Source organism: Stigmatopora nigra, chromosome 2 (assembly GCF_051989575.1).
Source record: "Stigmatopora nigra isolate UIUO_SnigA chromosome 2, RoL_Snig_1.1, whole genome shotgun sequence".
Classification (NCBI taxonomy): Eukaryota; Metazoa; Chordata; class Actinopteri; order Syngnathiformes; family Syngnathidae; genus Stigmatopora; species Stigmatopora nigra.
Genome location: NC_135509.1, coordinates 17,580,166 through 17,605,298, shown reverse-complemented (window position 1 = coordinate 17,605,298; position 25,133 = coordinate 17,580,166). Strand labels below are relative to the sequence as shown.

General features: G+C 37.5%; 1 protein-coding gene across 2 annotated transcripts in view; it reads left to right on the top strand.

Moving 5' to 3' along the window:
• The first annotated feature begins 1,620 nt into the window (after positions 1-1,620).
• The window catches only part of hydin (HYDIN axonemal central pair apparatus protein), a 55,126-nt gene continuing 31,613 nt past the window's right edge, over positions 1,621-25,133 (top strand). Inside the window, exons 1-35 of one of the 2 annotated variants that reach the window (XM_077710536.1) lie at positions 1,621-1,680; positions 2,477-2,602; positions 3,674-3,793; positions 3,968-4,102; positions 5,800-5,999; positions 6,778-6,902; positions 7,111-7,300; positions 7,534-7,648; positions 8,088-8,187; positions 8,468-8,586; positions 8,669-8,892; positions 8,968-9,035; positions 9,901-10,142; positions 10,853-10,953; positions 11,544-11,679; positions 12,123-12,287; positions 12,367-12,525; positions 13,385-13,623; positions 13,719-13,980; positions 15,000-15,143; positions 15,211-15,354; positions 16,093-16,185; positions 16,660-16,880; positions 17,057-17,141; positions 18,215-18,424; positions 19,304-19,513; positions 19,600-19,774; positions 19,921-19,994; positions 20,199-20,326; positions 21,907-22,037; positions 22,227-22,348; positions 23,138-23,251; positions 23,745-23,822; positions 23,900-24,049; positions 24,162-24,401. In XM_077710536.1, the coding sequence (XP_077566662.1) occupies positions 2,504-2,602; positions 3,674-3,793; positions 3,968-4,102; positions 5,800-5,999; positions 6,778-6,902; positions 7,111-7,300; positions 7,534-7,648; positions 8,088-8,187; positions 8,468-8,586; positions 8,669-8,892; positions 8,968-9,035; positions 9,901-10,142; positions 10,853-10,953; positions 11,544-11,679; positions 12,123-12,287; positions 12,367-12,525; positions 13,385-13,623; positions 13,719-13,980; positions 15,000-15,143; positions 15,211-15,354; positions 16,093-16,185; positions 16,660-16,880; positions 17,057-17,141; positions 18,215-18,424; positions 19,304-19,513; positions 19,600-19,774; positions 19,921-19,994; positions 20,199-20,326; positions 21,907-22,037; positions 22,227-22,348; positions 23,138-23,251; positions 23,745-23,822; positions 23,900-24,049; positions 24,162-24,401 (5,118 nt within the window). In that variant the 5' untranslated portion in view covers positions 1,621-1,680; positions 2,477-2,503. The remainder of the gene's footprint in view (positions 1,681-2,476; positions 2,603-3,673; positions 3,794-3,967; positions 4,103-5,799; positions 6,000-6,777; positions 6,903-7,110; positions 7,301-7,533; positions 7,649-8,087; positions 8,188-8,467; positions 8,587-8,668; positions 8,893-8,967; positions 9,036-9,900; positions 10,143-10,852; positions 10,954-11,543; positions 11,680-12,122; positions 12,288-12,366; positions 12,526-13,384; positions 13,624-13,718; positions 13,981-14,999; positions 15,144-15,210; positions 15,355-16,092; positions 16,186-16,659; positions 16,881-17,056; positions 17,142-18,214; positions 18,425-19,303; positions 19,514-19,599; positions 19,775-19,920; positions 19,995-20,198; positions 20,327-21,906; positions 22,038-22,226; positions 22,349-23,137; positions 23,252-23,744; positions 23,823-23,899; positions 24,050-24,161; positions 24,402-25,133) is intronic. The other variant, XM_077710538.1, reaches the window with a different exon arrangement.

The following is a 25,133-nucleotide window of genomic DNA, read 5'->3' as shown; positions in this document are numbered from 1 at the left end:
ACATCTATTTGTTACATCATTGTGTGTTTTTGGAGTACAAGTAAGATTTAATGCCGTATTTTTTGACCCACCAGAATTCAGTGTTCGTCAAAAGTTTTGCAACTACTTTGCACGCAACTGAATTGTGAAAAGACTCATGACTGATGAAAAACTTATGACTGATGGGTTAATGATTTCACAACCAATGTAATATGGACAGTAGTTCGCGAACTGGACATGTTTTTAATATAAAGATTAACTTCATTGCATAAATACAATGATAACAAACAGTTTGGGCACCCCTGATCATTGACATTATTTTCATTTATAATTAATCCCTTACCCTCCTTTAATCCGGGTGATCTTTCTGTGTGGACTTTGTATGTTTTCCCTGTGCCTGCGTGAGTTTTCTCTGGATATTCCAGTTTCCCCCCACATTCCAAAACATGCCTTTGCGACTGTACTGTCTAACTATGTGTTTTTTTTCCTGTATCTGCACTCCCCCTTTCTTGCTACGGTCACAATGAAATTTCACGAATACGGGATGAATAAAGTTATCCAATACAATAGATAGACTGGTTGAACACAACAACACAATTTTATGGGTTGTGGGGTGAATGGTTGTTTGCTATGTGTACCTGTCAATCAATTCTGCCAACTGCTCAAAGTTGGCTGAGATAGGCTTCAGCACCCCCGTGACCTCTGTGGGAAAAAGCAGAATGGAAAATGAGTGAAATAATAGAAAAAAACCTGATCTACATTATAATATTTCAGAATTGAAACTGGGTTAATTGGACTACGAGCAGATGTGCCATGAACAAAGTGACTTGAAAATGGATGGTAAGATTAAACGGATATTGACTTCAACTTCTTTTCGATTCGCATTACACGACTGTCCTCTAGTGGAAATATCTAGATATCGACTGTCCATTAGTGGCAATGTTCAATAATGACGGTCATTTGTAATGAAAATGTAATTACTCACCCAAGCCCAAATATTAACCCATTTACTGCCATTGATGATAAATACAATTTCTGTAAGCCTGAACTCTAAACCGTTGAGTATTTTTTTTACTAATGTTGTTTGTTTAAAAGTAATAATAAATATATGAATTTGATTTCCAAGCATTGTCTTGAAAGGTTAGTCTTATTTTGTTGTTTAAAAATTTTTACTTTCACACCATATTTTCAGATATTTCTTTTTGTTTTCGATTCTTACACAAATACTCTTTAGTGTACGAATATCAAGAAATGTGGCTCTTTATTTTTATTTCTCCTTATTTTGCTCAATAACATCGCCAACTATTGATAAGAATATTTGGTGTGGACAATGTGTTCTCATCATCTATGTGCAGTAATATTAACTATAACATGAATTTGTCATGAATTTGTCATGAATTGAGGGACACGCACCACATTCATGTCGCTGAACGTGACGTCATTTGGTTACTGCTTTATGAAATGCAACTTCAATATTTTTCCGTGTTTTCATGACGTTTGTGACTATATTTTTCTAGAAAACAGGGGACATATTTTTTTCGCAAGTGGCAACGACCCCAGACCGGGACGCGTTGTCTTGAATAGGTACTGGCCAATTGGAGCACGCGTTACTGAATAGTGTAGTGAGTCTGTCGCCATGGTAACAACACTCAACTAACCGAAGTTCAACCACGGTCCTACATTGTACATACAGCAAGCAGGGTAAGACTTGGTATTTTTTGTTGCTATTGTTTTGTTTTAATCTTCCTAAACGATGAAGATATGATTTTGATCTGTATTCCACTTTATCTTGGAGGTAATTAGGGTTGTTTGCCTGTGAACACGTTTTAAAAGCCACAGCTTTAGCTTAGCTGGCTGTTTGATGTGAATTTGGACTGAGTTGAATATAAGAGTTGGTGAGACTGTGAATGTGAATATAAGAGTTTGTGAGACTGTGAATGTTTTCATACGTTAATATTCAGTTCTGGGGGTCCTGGCAGCTGAGTGGTCAGCGTGTTGATGTTACAGTGGGAGTCCTGGGTTCAAATCCAGGTTGGTCCACCTGTGTGGAGTTTTAATCTTCTCCCTCGGTCTATGTGGGTTTTCTCTGGGTACTCTGGTTTCCTCTCACATTCCAAAGACATGCACGGTAGGCTGATTGATTGTACACTCTAAATTGCCCCTAGGTATGAATGTGAGTGTGTATGGTTTATAAATAATTGGTCTTTCATCACTGAGCTGACAGTCAAATCCCCCTTTGTAATTCCGTGAGCGTGAATTGGCTGGCCAGTAATCCAGGGTGTCCCCCCACCTCTGGCCCAAAGTCATCTGAGATAGGCTCCAGCACCCCCTGTGACACTAGTGAGAATAAAGTGGTTCAGAAAATTAGATCTGATTTCTAGACAGGATAGGGAGTGTTTCCAAATAGTAGTTAGTGTTAAAAGTTTGTTTTCTATGGCTGACATCCCAAAAATTCACAGTCATCCTGTTAATGCTGTGTATTGTGCCATTGTTGCAGGTAACGCCTAATGTTTCCACTCAGAAGATGTTGCAGTCTAAAAAATTGCGCCTACCAGAGGCCACTGAAAGGCATTCACTGCAACTCCTTGACCTACTTGACACCAACTCGACAATCAATCAAAAAGTAATACAGAACTTTTACAACCGTTGTGACTTGTTAATGAACTAAAAGCCATAAAAAAATAATTGCAACTTTTCTTCTAACCGTCACTTAAATGATAATAAAAACAGTTCAGATTCTCAACCCACAGAACAGTAGCCTACAGATGACAACAATGACTGCTCAGAGTAAATGATAAAGTATCATTAGTATCTAATATGTTACTGTTTTTAAAAAATGATAAAATCTGCACCAATTAGGTTATAGGTCATTAGATGAAATATGATTATCATTGTGTGTAGGAAAAGCTATGAAATTAGCAAATTCACATACACTAAGTACATGTAATTTTACCTCATCCTCCGAGCCACGCACCTGTCGAATAACATTTGAATTCTTGGTAAATAACATTTCTTCTTCCGAGTACACTATCGAAGGGTGAACAAGGTGAAGGTTTTCTTGCACAGAAATTTGCTCTGTCCTATAAAGTAGCTCTATTTGTCTAGGGCACATGTTTGTGTCAAAGTGGTGGCCCGGGGGCCAAAACTGGCCCACCGGATCATTTTGTGCAGCCCGGTAAAGTAAATCTTGAGTGCCGACTTTCTTTTTTTAGGATCAAATTAAAATAAAGAGTATAGATGTATATTAAATTTCCTGATTTTCCCCCTTATAAATCAATAATTGTACTTTTTTATCAATTTTTTCTGTGTTTTTAGTTCCCAAATCATTTAAAAAATCTAAAAGTATATATAAAACTAGCTAAAATAAACGTTGTTTTAGATCTGTAAAAAAACTGAATATGCATGGCTTTAAATCCAGTTCTTTTAATCCATTTATAAAAATTAAAAAAAATCGAAATATAATATCTAAAATGGTCCGGTCCACGTGAAATCAAGTTGACGTTAAAGCGGCGCGCGAACCAACCCGAGTCTGACACCTCGGGCTAGGAATTTCACATCAGAGCATGTCTCCCCACCCAACGTATAATGTATATACTCTAATAAGTTTCAGGTCTATTTGGTCCTGCCATCACACGACTTTGTATGAAATCTTTTTTTTCCGTATCCAATTGCCTTTTCACTTGTGTGATTGCAGATGCCCTTGGTAGATGTAGAGCAGTCACTTTTCCAGCCAAACCCTCCAGAGTTAGTCTTCCAGAACTTCACCCCTGCTCAATCTTACAAGTTACCTCTGCAACTTTTTAACAATGATAAGGTGTGTGCTTTATTGAATGGTTGAATTGACTACATGCTTACCTATATTTGTAACAAAGGACCAGGGCAACAAACAGTTTGTTTTGGTATCCTTGGTGTTCTATTGTCCCTGGCTATACAACTCTTGTTTTGGGAATTATAAGATTGAAGCTTGTGGTCGTTGCTTCCTGTCAAGGTATCGCGGCATGTCAAGTTGGAGCATCAAGAGTCCGCTTATTTCCATGTTGATGGTCCAAAGGAGGCAAAGACTAAAGTAGCAGCAGGTCTGTCGGTGAGCTTCACAGTCTGCTTCACTCCTCAGGAAAACAAGGTACCTCTCTACTATTATTATTATTAGTAGTAGTAGTATTAGTAGTATTAGTATTCGTAGTAGTAGTGGTAGTAGTAGTAGTAGTAGTGGTAGTAGTAGTAGTAGTAGTGGTAGTAGTAGTGGTAGTAGTAGTAGTAGTGGTAGTAGTAGTAGTAGTGGTAGTAGTAGTAGTAGTGGTAGTAGTAGTAGTAGTGGTAGTAGTAGTAGTAGTAGTAGTAGTAGTAGTAGTAGTAGTAGTGGTAGTAGTAGTAGTAGTGGTAGTAGTAGTAGTAGTAGTAGTGGTAGTAGTAGTAGTAGTAGTAGTAGTGGTAGTAGAAGTAGTAGTGGTAGTAGTAGTAGTAGTGGTATTAGTAGTGGTATTAGTATTAGTAGTAGTAGTGGTAGTTGTAGTAGTAGTAATAGTAGTGTTAGTATTAGTGGTAGTTGTAGTAGTAGTAATAGTAGTGTTAGTATTAGTGGTAGTAGTAGTAGTAGTGGTGGTAGTAGTAGGAGTAGTAGTGGTAGTAGTAGTAGCAGTAGTAGTAGTAGTAGTAGTAGTAGCAGTAGTAGTAGTAGTAGCAGTAGTAGTAGTAGTAGCTGTAGTAGTAGTAGTAGTAGTAGTAATAGTAGTAGTAGTAGTAGTAGTAATAGTAGTAGTAGTAGTAGTAGTAGCGGTAGTAGTCGTAGCAGTTGGTAGTTCTGATTATTAGTTTTTCAATAATTAATGCATTTTTAAGGGGCCAGTAACGGAGACGCTGCGACCCTCAAAATAGTATTGCGGATCAGCCTCGCCTTTTAACGTAAATGATGAATCCAGAGAGCAAAGACTTGACTTTGGAATGCACACTCCCAACTACAACAATTCGATTGTGGGGCTTGCTCCTCCGCCCACATAAATAGAACCCTCAGAAAGCACTCTTGCCATGATGATAACACCACGTGTCACGGGTCATTTTGGGCATGCGGAATATTCACGTAATTACAACTCATCCAAGAATAAACTACAACTCGAGTGCCCTCCATAGATATTTGTTTAGATAGAGCAGGGATGGGCAAACCGTTCCCCGAGAGCCCCTATGGGTGCAGGTTCTTGTTCCAACCAATACAGCACAGACAGTTTAACCAATGTGATTTCTGCAGAAAACCAGAAGCACCTGACTGCAATGTACGGATTGCACTTGTAGGACACCAGATTGGTGAAAAGGTGCTCTTTCAATGGGTTTGAATGAAAACCCACACCCACTGTGGCCCTTTGTGGAATAGTTTTCCTGAGTTAGAGGATGTCAGTAAAGGTCACATTGGTATTTTCATGTGTTTTATTGTCCAGTAATTCAAATTTTGTGACTGCTAGGTTGACCCTTTTCTGCGATAAGTATGTTAATTTCTGTTTTCTGCAACCACAATCTAAGATAAAAACGATGTTGTCAAGGAAGTTTGTTTATTGTCCTGTCACATTGTAAGACTGCACTGCCTCTCATGTACTTGTGGCGTAATTTTTGCAGAGATTGAAATGGAGCTCTGCTCACGTGAACTCAAATCTTTACTGGGAGCTTTTTCAGTTGATTTGGTCGGAAGGTTTCCATGTATTCAGGCCTGTACTTGTGCTAATTTGATCACTACAAGCTTTGGAAAGAAAGCACATTTTAAAATCTAAATAGTAAGGCATAATAACAATTTTGTATTCACTTTTTAATATCCTCATTCAATATTCTTCACAGGACTACCATCACACTCTAGTTTTTGTAACAGAGCGGGAGCAATTCAGGGTGGCAATCCATGCCATTGGACCGAGAGCCTGTTTGAACTTCCGTGATGAGTTGCATTTACCTGACTGCCTCGTAAAAGCTACCACACAGAGAACTCAACTTGTACGCAACCTGGGAGACAGAGTAGCAATCTTCAGGTTACACACAAAGAGGTGAGTAATAGTAGTAGTGTTAAAGAATTGAATTCCTGACAAATGTGTGGAAACAAGGTAATTGTGGATGTCACCTGCCAAACGTTTTAAAAATAAGGTGAACAAATGCCTTGAACCCTTGAAGGAAGGCTGGAACCCACAGGATCGATATCAGTTCTGTGAGGCTTCTTCCTAAAGAAGACATACCATGGAGAATTAACTTTGATTTTTTTTTCATTTGATACAGAAATGGGTTAGTCCGAGTCGTTTATACAACAAAGTATAAATGTGTTTGTGGAGATTGACAATTTGCTGACTGTCATAATCACAAACACAGACCAGTGACATTTATCCCCAGGAGTAATTTGGTGACTTGCTCTTGAAATGTTGTTTTCAACATTTGGAATGGAACCAATGATCCAATATTTTTCCCCCTGATTTAATGTACTTGCACAAAGAGTGTGGGTGACCTCTTATCTTTTGTTTCTGGCCTACTTGGTTTGCAGTCCCTAATTAGTTGAGGCTTGCCTGGTTTGCAGTAATTTTGGGAATACCTAGCTGTTTTAAAGTATCTTTGACACCTCGCAGTAAAGCTGATTTGAGTGAAACAGCACATGTTCACTCTATGGCTTCCCACAAGACTGACTAATATCAGGAAGGGGAAATTATTAAAAAGAAAATGAAAAAAAAAGTAAAAACTTTTTCAAAATGAAAATTAACCAAAGAAAAACCATACAAGCTGAGTAGAACATGCAAGCTACACACAGTGATGACTGACCTGTTGGTCTTTTTATTTCAGCCCTTTTTCAGTGACTCCATCCTCTGGAACACTTGGTGTTGGCGAGAGCATGCAAGTCACTGTGGCTTTCAGTCCGATAACTCCAGGAGATCATTTTCAGGATCTGTTGTTACACTATGATACTGGTAAAATAAGTATTTTTTTAACCAATTAAATAAACACACATACATACACAAACTGTTGCATCCAAAGAAAAACACATGTACTGTTTTGCATCAGGGTCTTTGCATGCAGCTTTTAACATGCTAAATTCAGGACTTCAAGACTTTTATGATGATAATGAATCTAATTTAAGAGCAATTACACTTCATTCTCGTATGTTCTTCTGCTCAGGTGAAGATGTTAACATCAGCCTTCATGGTTTCTGTGAAGAAATGAAGCTTAATCTTATTCCTGAACACCTTATTATGGAAAGTACCTACATCTCATTGTCCAACACGCACACAGTGTCCCTTACCAACAATAGTGACACTACTCTTAAATACTTCTGGAAGACATGGTCGAACCAACCAGATGAGAACCAGTGAGTATTTATTTAAAATGAAAATTTTTAGAATAGAATGATCTGTTCGATGCTCAGACATGGTTTCTATCCCAGCCGCCTTCAGGATTGTTAAACATAATTCACCGTAATTTTGATCTTTTTTTGCAATGTCTCTCTATCTCACTCTGTCTCCTTTTCGCTCCCTCTCTCTGTCTCTCATCCTTTCTCCCATTGCTAATGGTGTTGTTCTTCATCACCTCTCTAATCTGTAGGAATTGCTCAATTCTTGAGGAGCAGTTTGTTGATCTCTCTCAGCCTGACACCACAACCAATCATCGAACCAACATCCTTTCGATCTCACAAAGATGCATAACAATAGAACCAGCGGTAAGTGTTAGTGCTTTTTTCCCCTACAGTTATATATCCTTTCCCCAACCTCATACTTTATCCCATTGATGTCAAATTGTCTTTTAGACTTCTGTAATTCCAAATTATCTTATTGCAAAGACAGTTATTATTGGTGCATTTTTAATGAAATGGAAATCTATTGTGAATGCATTTGCCACCTACAATGATGTAATTGTTGTCTACAAATCAGACTCCTTTGTGTTATGAAGGTAATATATGGTTTTAAATCCAATACAACCTCACATTGCCTTGATATCTTGACTAATTGCATAATTGCATATTATCTCATGGCAGTTGTATATGGTGAAAAAAAGTCCAAATACCTGAATTATTCTGATAAGTATATGCCATTTTTTCATGTTTAATCTTCATGTGGGGAATCACTTTTTCCTTTTGTTTTGCCTTTAATTTGTCACAGTTGGGGGAAATATGGCCAAATACTACAGCACGTTTCACTGTCGTCTTCAAGCCTAATGAAGCCAAACTATACCAGGAAACCATATATTTTGATGTCACTGGTAAGAGTGGGTTGGAAATCACAATGGGTTTATTCAAGATAATAATTACCTTACAAATTGTGGCACTAGTTTAACTTATAATGTAAAACAGCATTGGGAAATTGCAATAAATCTATGTTATACGTGGCTATGCTATGTTCAAATATATAATATTGTATACAGTATTCATACATGTAAGAATGCAATTCCAAATTGTACTTAATTTTGACTTTTTTATTTACTAGATTTCATCTGAGTTGAGAATTCTCATGTTTTCATCCTTGTTATGGTGTATCTTTAGGTCAGAAATCTGACATGCCTTTGACAGTCAGTGGTGAGGGTTTGGGACCTGCGGTACACATCAACTGCACCATGATGGATATGAAAAACATATTCATCGGTCACACTGTTTCATATGAGGTAAGGTTTTTTATGCTAAGAAAAACATTTTAGCCAATATATGTTAATCAAATGTCATAATCCTTAAATCGGATTCCTGCAGGTGCAGCTCTCCAACCAGGGGCTGATTGATGCCCCTTTTGAATTATTAAGCCCCAGTACTCCTTTTGGTCAATTTTTCTCATTCACTCCCACAAAAGGTGTTGTTTGTTCTGGGGCTTCCCATTTAGTTAAAGTCACATTCCAAAGTAACATTTTGGGGAACTTTTCTGAGGGGTTACTTCTAACTGTCACTGGGCAGCCTTTACCACGTACTATGACCTTCAGGTAATGATAAAAACAAATATTTCTTAATCATTCTGAAATCCTGGGCTTTTTGAAAAGTTTTGCATTCTGTTTCAGGGGCTGTGTCATTGGTCCAACTTTTCACTTCAATGTTTCGGAACTCAATTTTGGAGATGTAGCATTTGGTTAGTATCTCTGTAAATGTTAAAGTATTGTGCATTCTCTCCACAATTAATGGCTCTTCCTACCTGCCATGATAACTCAATCACATGTTTGTTGCACGCGCTTGTCAAAATACACAAAGGCATTCTTTTCTTAGCCTTGTCTGTTCTGACAAGGCAGCACTGCCCTTCATGCTGCTCAGGTAAATACATCACCAAGAGTAGAAAAAAAAGAACTGGGCTTAGCAAGTACATTGTGTTGGTTACTTCCTTAAAATGTTTTGTAATGTCAAACATTCATTCCATGTTCAGGTTTTAGTTAAAACTTGGAAAATTCACAACATGGTTCAATACAAGTGCTAACAATTGGGACATGGTCGAGAAAAACATCGATTTTGAAATACTTGTGCGTGTACTCATGATTGTGTACAAAAAAAATCACCCGCTATATATTTGTCATTAACGGAATTGTGTCGCCTTAGAGTCAGAGCTTTTACCAACCTTTAAACACATTATTTTGAAGGTGAAATTGGCCATTTTAGAATGCAGCTGAATGGGAGATTGCTTTATTTTTAAATTAGCCTCCAGTGGAATCATCTGGTTTTAAAAGACTACAAGAGCTTCATTTGTATACAGCCCAAATATTATTCCTGAACAGAATTTTATTTTTCATGAAGTTTTAATGAATTAACTACATGATGATGTCAGGCATCATCAAAATTCTGAATGTTTTTCTCACTAACGTATTTTCAGAAAACTGACTGTGTTTAATTTTACGTGATGGATTGAATGGTACTTTAGCCATTCAACAGTTATTTATTATTAGTGGCTTATTTGAAATTTTAGAATTCATATGTTTTTATGTAATCATTTATTCATATCTTTTCAGGTTTCCCCAAAATAGAAATATGCACTCTCTTTAACACATCCTTTGTCCCAATGAACTTTTCCCTGCGTGTTGTGGGAGATGGAATGAGATCTCCCAGTGTGACTAGTGACCAACAAGTTTGTGAGCTGTGTAGGAACAACTGGCAAGGGAGTGCTACTCATGACGTCAGTTCTATGCCAATTGAGTTCACCATTAGTCCTGCTGTGAGTTCTGTGCGGGCCATGGCAAATGTCAGCATTAAGGTACAGATGACTAATTCCAAGTCACAATATGTTTTTAACCTGCCCACTTATAACAAAAAAATCTCTCTCAATTGGTGTATATTTCCCCATTGGTTCTGTTATACATTAGTTGTTGGTTTACACCCTAAAGTGATCGCCAGTCAACAGCAGGGAACACGGAGAGACAAACAGCTATCCGCCACACAATCATACCACCACCAACTGGAATCGAGCCCGCACCTGCCTGCACTGCAGTCAGGCTCGGGAACCTCTACACCACAAGCCGGCTATAGATGTATTTGTTATATTTTATTTTTTTCATTGTTCAACAATGGAGTTGGTGGTGGTATGATTGTGTGGCGGATAGCTGTTTGTCTCTCCGTGTTCCCTGCTGTTGACTGGCGATCACTTTAGGGTGTAGGATGCCTTTTGCCCAAAGTAAGATGGGTTAGGCTCCTGTAACCCCATAACCCTTTCGAGGATGGGTGGAATATAATATGAATGAATGAATGATAAATCCCGGTGGTGTCCTGGAAACCAGTTAAGGATGTAGCCCATATTCTGCTCATAGTCACCTCTGATTGGCTTCAAGGCCCCCACGAACCTCGTGAAGATAAACAGGACTCAAAATGGATGGAAAACAAAAGTAGATTAATGATAAGTGACAATTTTGCTTTTTGTCTGTCTGCCATCCAGTAATCCAACTTCATGTTTATGTATTGTCTCAACAGGTGACACTATGCTCCAATACAGTCAAACATTACAGAGTGGCTCTGGTGGTAGATATTGATGGTGTTGGGAAAGAGGTAATGGCTCTGCCCATTATTGCAAGGTAAGACACAAGTGCAGAAAATAAGTTGAAGCCAGTAATTCATGTTTTTTTGTAAACATATGCCTGACACTTTCCATGCATCAAAATTTGTTTTCTAGAATGTTAACATGTCAATGAGGTTCATTGCAGACTAAAATAAGATAGTACGCAGTTTCAATTGCAAACACTGATGCTATTGGTTTACTGTCGAGCTTTTCTGGCTTTGGTTTTTGTGTGTCATATTTCCTCGTTGCCCGCTGAGCATTTGTGTATTTTAAAGATTAAATGGTATTATGGTATTAGATTTTTTATAGAATTGTTGTTATTGTTCTGATAACTCTGATAATTTAAGCAGTTTCTTGAGTACATACCACAATATTTAAAATTCATGCATCAAAAAGGGGCTCATAGATTCTCTTTTAAAACAATTAGACTGGAGATCAATCACAATCATAGCCATCACAATGAATGGTGGAAAACATTCCCAATGGCTTTTTTTCCATTATTCTATTATTAATTATTTGGTTAGTCAGTGCTTCCAAACATGCTGTCATCAGATAGTGAAACTAAAAATATCTGTTTTCTGCGTTCCCTCTCTGCTCTGTGGACAGGTGTGTTGTTCCTGATATCATGGTGGATACTCCAGAAGTGGACTTTCAGAAGTGTTTCCTCAATTACCCTTACGAAAAAATAATACGCCTAACAAACCAAAGCTCTATGCCTGTCTGCTATGGGATGCTTGAGCAGGTAAAGCAGCTCTGCTGCCAAAATGAAATTTATAACAATTTTAGTAGGGGTAATAGAAAAATTGTAAATTTGAACTATAAACCTCTTATTTTTATCCCTATACTTTAAATTTCCGACTGTCTTATTTATAGATTTTACAGGCTCACAACTTGCATAACATTTGCTGAAATATTCCCAAAACAAAGTGGAATGGTAGTCAAGCGATCCATACATTGACTAATTGTTTTTCTATGAAATTAAGTGGATATAGCTCAAGAATAGTTGATTTTAGACTGTTTTTACATTTTTCTCTAATCAAGTGAAGAGAATGAGCACAATAAACTGTTTTATCATCTTGGAATATGTAATACAAATTCATGCTGACTGAAATCATGATTTTTGTTTTTTAATTCAAAAGACCCGCCTTGGATGCAATAAATTGACTTTATTTCATTATGTTTAAGGAATATGAGGATAATCCTTCAATTATTTTTGGGAGTTCTTTATCAAGAGGAGTGATTCTTCCTCACAGCTCAGCAGACCTTCCTGTTTTTCTTTTGGTGAAGGATGTTGGAAAGCAGCATAGCACGCTGTACATAGCTTTATTTGGGGGTGTTCACCCACCACTGGTAAGTTCTTTTTGCCAATAAATCATTGTCATGATATATGTACTATACTATGTTTCTACTAATATCTGTTCTATTTTAGGAAGTTGTCTTGTCATGCATTGGGCGTGGTCCTATAGTTCACGTTCAATGTCAGAATCAACAGCTTGAATTTGGCAAGATACCAGTCCTAAAAGACATAGCTAAAATTCTTCCCCTTTCCAACCAGTCACCTATTCCGGCATTCTTCACTGCAAGCATGGTACAGACATTCAAGTCAGAATTTTCTCTTTTCTAATTTCATAATGTCATAAGTAATTTTAGCTTCAGATTAGAAAATTTAATGATGGTCTTGTTGGTTTTATTGTTCACATTATTTTGATTTAACTAGATTAGGGATGCCATAAGAAAACACCACAGTGGAGGTATTCTATCAAAAGTCACTCCACGTTGTACTACAATTTTTTTTTAATCTTTTATGCAAATCCAACAACCTTTAAAATCCTACTATTTCCAAAAGGTAATATGTAATCTGTCCTTGGCAAATTTCAGCATTTTGAAATTACTTAGGATACTTTCTGTGCTCAGATAAGGTCCTCTAAATAAGCCAATTTAGTACTATTATAAATAATGATCTAAATGAGGCGAGAGTGGTGCCTCACAGTTCTGAGATTGAGGGTTGAATCCATGGTAGCTTCCAACCTTTCTGTGTGGAGTTGTCTTGTTCTCCCCGTGCTTATGTGCATTTTCTTTGTTTCCTACAGAATGAGCAAACATGCATGTTAGGCTGGTTTAACCCTATAAATTGTCTTAAGGGATGAATGTTAGTGTGAATGGTTCTTTGCCTCATTGTGTCCTTGAATTGACTGGCAACCAGTACAAGGTGTCCCCCGTCTACTTCCTAAAGTTGGCTGATATAGCCCCGGGTATTCTTATGAGGATAGGAAGAATAAATTAATAAATAATGATGCAATTCGGTGCACAGTAAATACATTTAATGATGACCATGAACGTGCAATTGGAAATACTACATTTTCATTCATAAACAGTAAACCCAGATGACATGTAGAGAAAAAAAAGAAGCAAACCTAATTAACACTAACTATGTCTTTATTCCATAGTGCCAAGCAAAGTCTCCTTGGCGTGTTGAACCTGATGAGGGGGAAGTACCACCACAAGGAAAACTGGAGCTAAAAGTTGTGGCTAATCTGAAGGATACTGTCTTGTTCCAAGACAAACTTGAGATTTCTATCCAAGGCAGTCAAACACACACTGTTGTCCTGTCTGCAACAGGCATAGGCACCACAATTGTCAGTGATAAACCCATACACCCAAATCTTGACCTTGGCACACACTTTAGGTAGTATGAATTTATGAAACCTATTCAAAATACCTTATTAGAGCATATAATAACTAGTCTTACATTTCTTTGTGTTTTTTTTGTTATGTCCTCAGCCATGGATCGTGCGACTTCCACTTCAAGGTGACAAACTATGGCCAACGAGTACACCGACTTTACTTTAAGACAGTGTGCTCATCTCAACGGACTTCGCTGCCCCGCATTGCAACTGCAAAAAAGAGAGATTCTGTAAGCTGTCTTCCATGGGCGTCCTCAAATTCTAACAGACCAGTATTCAGCATCAGCCCGACACGTATGGAACTTTTCCCAGGTGACTCAGTCGACATGATTTTGAAAGGATCCTCAAACTCCCCAAAGGTTAGTTGGCGGAGATAAATATGTGGCATGTGTGTCTGTTGCTCAGTATTTTACTTTGTGTAGTGACCTTTGCCAGTGACTGTTTAAATTCAACAGTTTTGCCCACATGTCTACAAACATAGATCATCTGAGCATTTTTTTAAAACTTTTGTATTCTTCATACTTGATGTATTCATGTCTGTTTGTGGCATTGGACATTGTCTGCACACCCGATTAGAAATGGGTATGTATCTACTTATACTTACTAATTGTGTCCCACTCGTTGATTTTTGAGAAAAAGTTAGTACTTGATGTATTCATGTCTGTTTGTGGCATTGGACATTGTCTGCACACCCACTTAGAAATGGGTATGTATCTACTTATACTTACTAATTGTGTCCCACTTATTGATTCTTGAGAAAAAGTTATAATTTTATATCTTTGAAGCCTAAAATGTTGTAAAAGGTTGAAAATTTCAAGGGGGCAAATACTTTCACAAGACACTCAAGCACACATGAAGACTTCAATCCCAAAACAGAGGAAGTCTGTTTGGATAAAAGATTCCTGTCCTCATGAACAAACTACATATGAAGGGTAAAGGGGTTGTATAGGCAGAAGCTAGTCTACTTGGTTTCTGAGGAAAACAATCATTACAGACAAATAGAAGAAGAGGTTGTCCCAAGAATCAAACTTGAGTCAGCAAAACTTGGTGCTCTTTGTTCAACAAAATATACTATATAATTCAATATCAAACAGCATGAATAAGATCATTTGTTAAACACAATTCTTCCAACAGTCAGTAAGAAAACCTGTTCTTCCCATTGCCGATAGTTACTAGTTATTGTAGAGACGATATTAATTATCCTGTTCTAGTTGTCATCAAAGTATTCCAGAAAATATTAAAACTTAACAATAATTACACCACGAACACGGTGGTCAAACCATATTAAATATTTTGCTGTAAAGCAAGAGGAAAACTGATTACATACGTTTGAGCAGTTTTTTTCTTTTATACATGTAACCATTATCTCTCACCTCAGGTTGTGAGAGAACATCTTGTCTGCTGTGGTATTGTGGGTCATCAGGGCTTTAAGGAGCATATCTTTACTGTGGATCTGACATGCCAGTTTGTGGCTCCTGTGATAAGAATTTCCTCTCAGAAGCTGAATTTCTACGTAGAAAAGGTTCATTAAAGAATCTGTCAGCCATCACATAAACGCATACTAATTTGATCACTTACATATTTTGCAGCTTCCAGGAGAAAATCTTACCCAATTATTTGAAGAACTGGTATTAAAGAACGTCTCGTCTTTGTCTCTATCCATGGAGCTCTTTCTTGCTTTTCCTTTCTCTATTTGTGAGCAACTGGGAGTCAGGAGTTCAACTAACAGTAAGGTAATGCTTTATCTCTCTTACTTCAATGATTTGGAATGGATTATATCACCCAATCAGACCTACAAATGCAATGAGTAACATTTCATTGAGTCCTCTTTTCAATATGTTTCCAAATTATTTTGCCCACCGAATAATGTCATGGTTATTCCACCTGACATTGGTGTATGCGGTCTTTGTTTAATTCTCACTCGGTGACGATGTGATTGTGAGCGTGAGTGGTTGTCTTTTTCATTGTACCCTCCGATTGGCTACCAAATAATTCAGGGTCTCCACTGCCTGTTGTTGGCTTGGATAGTCTCCAGCAACCCATGGGATTCTTGGATGTGGTATGGGAGATGACTGGTGAATGAGAGATGAATGAATGAATACTGCATCAGATAGGTTGGTTTAGTAAAGCAACCAATCGAGTGCAATGGGAAAACATGCCACTCCAACAACAACAAAAAGACTTACATATGTTCAAACACTGTTTACCATTTCTAATTCTATGTGCATGTTCAAAATTATTGTACAAACACACATTGTATACCATATTTTCAGGACCATACATCTTTTTAGTTTGGCCAGTAGTGCGACTTATACTTTGGAGCGACCTAGGTGTGAAAATATTAACACATACCATTTTACATGTTATTTTTACAAAAAAGACCACACTAGGCATGTGTTGGTAATGAATTTAATATTGCAAAAAAATATATATTTAACTGCAGAAATCTTTTCTTTTTTATATTTATATAGAGATTGACATTAGTTCAAGGGGAAGAGACTCGCTTGTGGATATGTTTCGACCCAACATACTTCCATGGACATTTGTCACAAGTAGTGGATCAGGTAATGTAAAGGGTTCTTTTTATATTCAAAATGTATTAAGAAAAGTTGTTAACATGTAAAACTAGGCCAGTGGAAGAGATTTCGAATAGGTGTTTAAGAATTCATTACATCACCTAAAGGACAATTAATACATTAATACTGATTGTGGTCATCTTTTATCACATGACACGCCTAAATGAGATGACCTGAATTTGAACTAAATTACCTACAGTACTTTAGTTCTTATTTTCCATTTTATGTATCTAGGTATGGTAATGCTCAATTCATTTACCATGGTCCGTAGATGTGCATTGCAGTGTAATTGATTTTTTTTGTTGTTGTCTATTTTGCAATTGACAGAATGGACACATAGTCATCATGTGTATGTTGTGAATTATAAATTTAATATAAACTGTAATGTCTTGAAGTTAACAGTATCTTTTAAAATGTTCAAATTTATATTCTTACATTTTCATTTTTGATTATGGTTTCTAGATCCTCAACATGCGCTATATAGGGCACCCACATCAAGACAGGGTGGAACTGCATGCTGAAGTTCATTTTCCAAATCTACATTTTTCTTCAACCACAGTGGACTTTGGCAGTGTGCTCAACTCTACAGAAAATCATCAGGAAGTTACAATGACAAATTGTTCCCCTTTGCCAGTTTTTTACCAATGGACTTGTTTGGTGGATCATACACAATGTGTTGTTAGGTATATTAACACTTTAACACATAAACAAGATTAATTGTGAATGTACTTAATTGTTTTGCTTCAAATTTATGGCAATTCAAAACAACTCAAAATACTTCTACAGATATTGTGACAATAATAATGATGCTGTTGTAATATAATTATTAATTACAATAATGTAATTGTCCTCCAAAAAGATCTTCTGACCCTTCAGCTGGTCTAAATGATGAAAGCATTTCCCCAGATCAAGACAACCTGCAATGCTCTGAATGTGTACAAGAGGTATGCTCCAACACAAAACCTAACAAGTTATTATGATTTGCACTTTTTTAAAATTAAATTCTTGTATATTTTTTAGATGTAACATTTTCACTCCACCCATTTTCATGGCTGAGGGCTGAGCTACTAACTGGCTTTGCGCAAGAAGAGAATACATACTGCAGAGAAATAATTCTATGATCCATTCACACAATAGGATAATTTAAAAGCTTCAATTAACATAGTGTGGTTGTTTTGTAATGGAAAAAGAAGCTGTCCGAAGCCACACTGGCATGGGGTGAACACACAAACTACACAGGTGTCCGGTGTATTTTGATTGAAATTCAAACAAAGATACAGCAATAACAGAGCATACACTCTTTTTTATTTTACCGCAACAAGGAGTTGTCTCGGTTCGCAAACAGCATTCTAACCTCCCATTTCCTTTTGTCTACTTTTATTTCCTTTAGTAGCCCTGATTAGATTGACATCCCAACTCTAAATGGAGGGCCTGATAAAGCAATTCGGACGTTTGAGTTTGTTTGACTAAGTGTCTGCATGTGGGTGGAATTAAGCCAACTTCATGTGTGTCAAAGCACATAGACAAATCATATTACCATAAGCTCTAAATCGCATGAGAACCAAAATGACAGGAGGCATCTTGAGGATCCAAAACAAAGGGGAGTGTTGTAAATCCTTGTGTCAGCCAGACCTTGATGAAGGATCGAGCCCTCTTAAAACATCCCGGTACATTTTTTCTTGGGGGCATTCATGTTGCACACATTGCAGTTACTAATCTCTAATGATAAAAAAATCACTTTATTGATATTATGATAAGTGAAGCATTCTTCATTGCTAAAATGATGGAGGTCCTTTGTGTAAGGAATGCAAAGCAAAGCTTATACTTTATTACAATAAATGTAAGATAAATGATAATGATGTGCACATAATTCCTACAGCAGAAGTGAATGTTTCAATATTAAAACCCACAATGATGAAGACAGTATGTTTGGAAAATATACAAAGAAATCAAACCCATTTTCAGAAATGATTGATATTCATTGCTTTAAATTCTATCATCTATGTTTTTTTGTTAGATTTTTGACGTCTTACCAATGCAAGGACATTTGAAACCTGGTGAACAGCAGTTGGTCACATTCATTTTCCATGGCCAGGACTTTGTTAGTCGGGAAGTAATCGCACAGTGCCAAGTAGAGCATGGACCAATATATGATATTACACTGAGAGGAGAAGCATCAGAGATCAGCTTCAGTCTGGAGTCAACAACTGTTGACTTTGGTTTGCAGGTATGTCTGTGTTTGAAATAATTTAATTGGATTGATCAAATATACAAATATAATGAGATTTAAGGCTTCACCAGGAAGTGCACAAATAACAACAAACTAATAAATAATCAATAAAGAATAATAATAAATATATATATTTTTAAATCATCCCCCTTGGTCGCTCGCTTACTCCCTTTCTCTGTATCGTCACTTTGTTGATATAATGTGGCCACATTATGCTCCTTGTGGTGCATTTGCGGACGCAAGGGCTGATTGGGTTGAAGGGCACCGCGAGTGTTAAGTCTCATTAGTTAGGCTATGTGGTGACGATGTAGCCGAAAGGACTGTAGCTAATCAATATGGCTTGAATGATGGCTGTAGTGTAAGTCTATGGCATTCGTTGCAGCATTTTCTTCTCTTATATTTATGCTATAGCATATCATTTTTTAAAACAATAATTTACATATCAAAGCGTTTCGTAACATGAGAAATCCAGAAATTGAAGCACTTGTAAGTAGAGGTGCCACTGTAAAGTCAAAACGCTTTTAGTGCCTTGAAGGTGGAAAGGCACTATACCTGTGTAAATCAATTTGCCACAAGTATTACTTCCCTTCAGAAATACAACCAATGGTGTTATGCTGTGGATAGTGTCTAATTGTACAGTACATACCTTTGTATGATGAAATATCAAGCTCATGTATCAGTCATCTTTTGTAGTCAGTCAATAGCGTAAATAAAATAAATGGCTTTTCTGTTCTATACCTTTTGCTTAATGAAGGGGTAACTTGTATGGAAGCAGCATCATGTGCACAGAATGGAGTATGGATACCGTCAAATGAAATAATGAGAATCAATAATTAAGACACGTAATCACTTGTTTCTATGGTATATGTATTGCAGCGTTTTGACAGTATTGGGGAGTCTACGGTGATTGTGAAGAATACCGGAAAGGTTGGCTTTAAATTCACTATTGAAAGGCCTCAAAATGAAATGACCACACTAGTAGATGTCAAGGAAAATACAATGCTGAAATATGAGAACGATCAGAAATCAGAGAACGAACAGAATGAGAAGATTCAACCTGGTGTGCCACTGGTCAGTCCTTCTTTGGTGAGTTGAAGTTAAGACCATAAATGACAGTAATGTAACCTACTGGCAGTTTTTTTTCCAACTACAGTATATGTTTTTGGTGACAGGGTTACATTGAAGCTGGCATGATTCTTTGTCTGCGCGTCCGCTACCTCCCTGGAATCCCTGAGAAGTTTGAAAAGGAGTTTAGGCTGGTTGTTGCTCACTTACCACCACAGGTCATCAAACTAACTGGTGAAGGAGTGTTTCCAAAGATCTCCCTGAATTTACCTCGAAGCCTGGGTAAATGTAGAACAATGTTATTAAAAAAACAGGAATGAATGATATTATTCTTTACATGGATTACACATAATATACCCTTTAGAGTCGAAACACAAATAGAACTTTTTAAAACCCTTTCTTCTTTCCATCTTGTCCTTTCTCTGCAGCAAAGGAGAGCTACAGTGGTGTGTTCGAGCAGTCCAAACTAGCTGTTGAATTGGAGGCTACCAGTTCCTTTCACGTTAGTCCTCAAAATAAATTTTACTATGTCATAAATTAGATTTCTATTTCTTGGGCTCTTGTAAGATCATTTTATAAGTTCAGATTTTATTGGTGGAACTGCTCAATTAAATAGCGTTATTGTTTGGTGTTTAAGTTTGCATTACATTTTGTTGACTATTACAGATAAATCGCATGACTTGACTTTCTACTGTCTGTCCACTAGTTTGAAAAGTGGCATTTTTTTGAAATTGAGAAAATGCTGGTCACGGAGAATGCTTTGGCTGTAAGCAAGAGCCTCATGGAAATGGGAAACACCCAATGTTCCAACAAAAAATGGAGCGAACTCAGCAGGTATTTATAAAATTTACTGTTCTCAATTTTACACATTATTAATGGAGTTTACTCATATTGGCTTTGACACAGTAGATTGTTTCAACTCGTGTTTAATTACCACCCTTCCTGACCATCCTTGCTTGTCAAAAATACTTCAGATCTCCAGACAGGGCACGTTGCCCTCAAACACAATAGTTTTGGCCAGATAGAGTAATGTGAAATACCGCTAATCAGGAGAAACTTAATTTGGGATTTTAATGGGCAGAATACGATTTGTTGCGGCAGGTTGACTATCCCAGCTAACAATTGACAGTAGGCGGCCCACTACGTGAAGTGGTTGATAGCCAATTGCAGGGAACACATTTACACGTACACTCAAACCCTGAGGGCAATTTGGAGTGTTCAACCAGCCTACTAGGGCAGCGCAGTGGTCGATTGGTTAGCGCATCGGCTTCACAGTTCTGGTGTCGGCGGTTCAATCCCAGGTAGTTCCCCCAGGTTTTCTTCTGACATCCCAAAAAAATCCAATGTAAGCTGGTTGAACACTCTAAATTGTCCCCTAGGCATGAATGCGGGTGTGACGGTTTGTCCTTTGTCTTCTTGTGCCCTGCAATTAGCTGGCCACCAATGCAGAGTGTCACCCGTCTGGTGCCTAATGCCAGCTGGGATAGGCTCCAGCACCCATTGCAACCTTTGTGAGGATAAGTGGTACAGAAATTGAATGCATGAATTAAGCAGCCTACCATACATGTTTCTGTGGGAGTAAACCAGAGTACCACACAGGTACCCATGCAAATTCCACATAGGAAGGCTGCAGCCCAGGCTTGAACCCGTGACATCAGAACTGGGAGGCGCCCTTGTTATTTTGAAAAACTAGGTTCATTTCATTTTCCAAGTATGAAGTTGCATTTAAACCTTACTACATGTTTTTGCAATTTTTGCTTTTAAAAGCTAATAAAATGTGATTAATCACAATTAATTGTGATTTAAAAGAACTGACAGCACCAAGTAAAATCACAAATGATAAATTGAAAAGTGTCATCCCAAAAAATTATACTTTAATTAGAATAGCTTTGCTCCTCCAGAAATAGAATTAAAAAAGATTCTTAAATCATTTTACCAAGGGTGTGCAAATGTTTTGATTCCTTGTTTACAGACGGTACAATGCAGCATAGTGGGTTACTGATTAAACCATCTTCCATCCAGTTTTGAGGGTATGGGTTCGAAACTGAGCTCCAGCCTCCCTAGTGGAATTTGCATGTTTTTCCTGAACTCATGTAAGTTTAAACTGGGCACTTCAGCTTCATTTTGCAATTTAGAAAGCTGTTTCATCAGATCCTTAGATTAATCGAAGAGATTGAATTGCCTTTAATTGTCAATGTGAATGATTATCTGCTTTATATATGCCCTGCAATTGGTTAGCAACCAGAATGTCCAATTGTTCATGAATAGCTATATAGAAAACGAATGGCTGGATGTAAAGTTTGGTATCTGGAAGTATTTATGAGTAAGATTTTTTTGACATTGTGATGTAACTGTGCCAAAATTTTCACTACTGTGTCATTGAATGAATAATATTATCTTTTCTATTTCTCCAGATTTGTTCTCCCTGAGTATATTCTGGATTTTGGTTATGTTGTTCCAAGCAAAGTCCTTAAACACATTGTATTGATTACCAATAATGGTCCACTACCTGTTTCCTTCCACGCAAACTCCAAAGTTATTGCAGGTATTTTTTTTAATGCAGTGCCCTATTTTTGATACATTGAGCTACCTAAAGATTTTATGTCTAAATCGGAAGCTATCAAAAATAATTGTAGCTTTTTTTTAATGTTACGTGCATATTGTGTTCTGTTTGCCGTAGTCCCTAATTGGTACCATATTGAAATGTTGTGATTGTGGTATTGATCCTTCAAAGGTTTTAAGGTGGAATTTGGGAGCATAAGAAACCTTTCCTGTGGTGAGACAGAGCATTTCACTGTGGAATTTGATCCCCAAAAAGGCAGTCTGGGTATCAGAAGTGCTCTCATTCCAATTCAGGTAATCCTCAGTCATTTACTGCAGCGTTCCCTAACCTTTTTTGAGCTGTGGCACACTTTTTGTATTGAAAAAAAATCTAAAGCCACAGCACTCTGCGTGGAGTTTGCACGTCTATGGCCTGATCAGCTTTACTCTGCATATTCTAGTTAACTCCTGCGTAATTAAATGTAGGGCCATCTGGTGGTGTAAGGGTTCACTCAACTGACTTTGGTGCGGGCAGGTGTGGTCTTGATTCTTACTGGTGGCGGTATGATTGTGAGTGTGAATGGTCATCGGTCTCTCTGTGTGCCATATGGCTGACTGGTGACCAGTCTGAGGCACACTTGGGCAATTCGGCCCTTGAGGGTTGCTGTGGGTGCAGGTTTTCGTTCCAATCGAACCAGTGCAGACACTTTAACCAATTAGATGTCTGATGAAACAACTTATAAGATACCAGATTGGTGGAAAGGTTTCCTCTTAAGGGTTGGAACAAAAACATGCACCCGATGTGACCCTTTTAATTAATTGCCCAGGTCTGGTCTAGGGTGTAATTTGCCTTTTGCCTGACGTGAATTGGTATAGGCCCCAGAACTCCCTACAATCCTTACGAGGATGCAAGATATGGAAGATGAATGAATAATTAAATGTATTGCCTAATTAGAGAGGGCATCAATAATGAAGATAACAATTTCCTTCCACCCATATGGGAACTAATTTCAATTCATAAAATCATGTCCTTCACAGTGCCCAATTTCAATGTGATATTCTTGATCCTTAATAGATTTTATGGGGGATGGGGGGTGATTACAGATCACAGGTGGCCCATCAGTGCAGGTGCGTCTTTGTGCAGTGGTGACCGTGCCATCAATCTCCATTTCCTCAGACACACTTCAGTTTGACACTGTGCGTTGTGGATTCTGTAAGGTAATCAACATTATGACATTGTGTGTGTGCGTGTCTGTCTATATCCGGGTACTCCGGTTTCCCCCACATTCCGAATACATGTGTTGTAGGCTGATTGGACACTCTACATTTCCCCTACCTATGGGCATCAGTGCATGGTTGTCCGTCTCCTTGTGCCCTGCAATTCAGTGTGTCCCCCGTCTCTGGCCAAGAGACAGTTGGGATAGGCTCCAGCACTCCCCAAGACCCTAAGGAGGATAAAGCTGTTCAGAAAATGAGATGAGAGACCAGCAGTCTGAAGCCTATTCAAACGGTTCCTGTTGAAAACCCTTTCCTCCGATTTCAATTTGTTAAATATATATATTTTTTAATAACAAGTTAAATCAGTTTAACCTGTGTGATTATTTTTCTAATTTCCTCGAAATGTCACAAGTTGGCCCCCAAATAGATAGAACAACCTCAATATAAAATACAGTTTAAAAAAAAAATATATATATATATTCTTTTTTATCAGATTCAGACAATGCAGCTGTTTAATCATGAATCTGTGCCCTGTCAATGGAGGATAGTGGAGGACGTGAAGCCTGTAAAGGTACACAGTAATTGTCAGTTTAAATTTCTTATTGACTGAATTAGGTTGACATATAAATGACAATTTTTTTCTTTCAGGTCGATAAGTTCCTCCCTCTTCATCAACGCAGCAAATATCTGCAGCAGCACCGACCGCCACCCGTGATGTTTGAGATGACTCCTTCTTCTGGTGTACTCAACCCTGGTGACCAGATAAATGTCCAGATTAAGTTCAGTCCTACTGAGGGGGTAATTAACTTTACAATTATTATTATATAGTGAATGTAGATGCAGGTACAACGATGCTTGCAGAAAACATATTAAATCGGTATTGATTTAAAATTCATTATGTGCTTCACAGTGTCTTTACAAGCGACATTTAATCATTACTGTAATCGAGGGTACTGAACCAGTTGTCATCACAGCCCTGGGACAGGGTGAAGAACCAGAACTGGACTTTTGTCCACCAGACTTAATAATGGGTCCTTGTTTGCCATTCAGTATGGAGATTGAAGCAGAAGTCATCGTTAAAAACCCTTGCTCTTATCCCATTGAGTTCTACTCTCTAGAGTATGACACACAATACCTAAAGGAAGAAAAGGTACGATTACCTTTTTTTACATTTTTTTAACCAAATTATCCTTTATCCTTTTGTTTACTTATGTAGATGTAATTTGCAAAAAAAACAATGTCATTTTTTACTTTGGGATAAAGCAATGTTAGAAAGAAATACCAAAGTTTTAAGGGAAAAAGTATATAGTTTTCAGTCCACACAGTAGACTCAATTGACCCATGCCAAAAGATAATACAGCCTTCGTCTATGAACATGACACTAGAACAATAGTAAAAGAGTGTAGGCTTATTTTACTCTTGCTTCTCTGTAAGTATATGTTTGAGGTAATCAATGTTTACGAGGGGTTAATTAACAATGCATTTTAAAGTGACGCAATCTCGAAGAGTGAACGCACATCTGAATATTTGTAATTAGTTTGACATGTAACTGTGTGTAATTTATGTATGTCTGCATGATAATTCGTCCCCGCAGTACTTTTTTATCACATGGTTCTTTTTGACATTCGGAATCTTCCCCCAACGAACAGTGGCAATCTTGGCTCAAAGATGCACTTTGCTTTCCAAATGCGAACCTGGGAAAGACATTCAATCTGAAATAGGAACTTCATATTCTATTTTGTTTTGTCTTACCACTATGCACCGCAATAGCACCCGGCGGCTCACACAAATTAAGACTTTATTTACAAATTGAGACTGTATACATTTATAGTTGAAATAATGCAATACCTATGTATTTTTCCCCTTTGATAACACTTAGTAC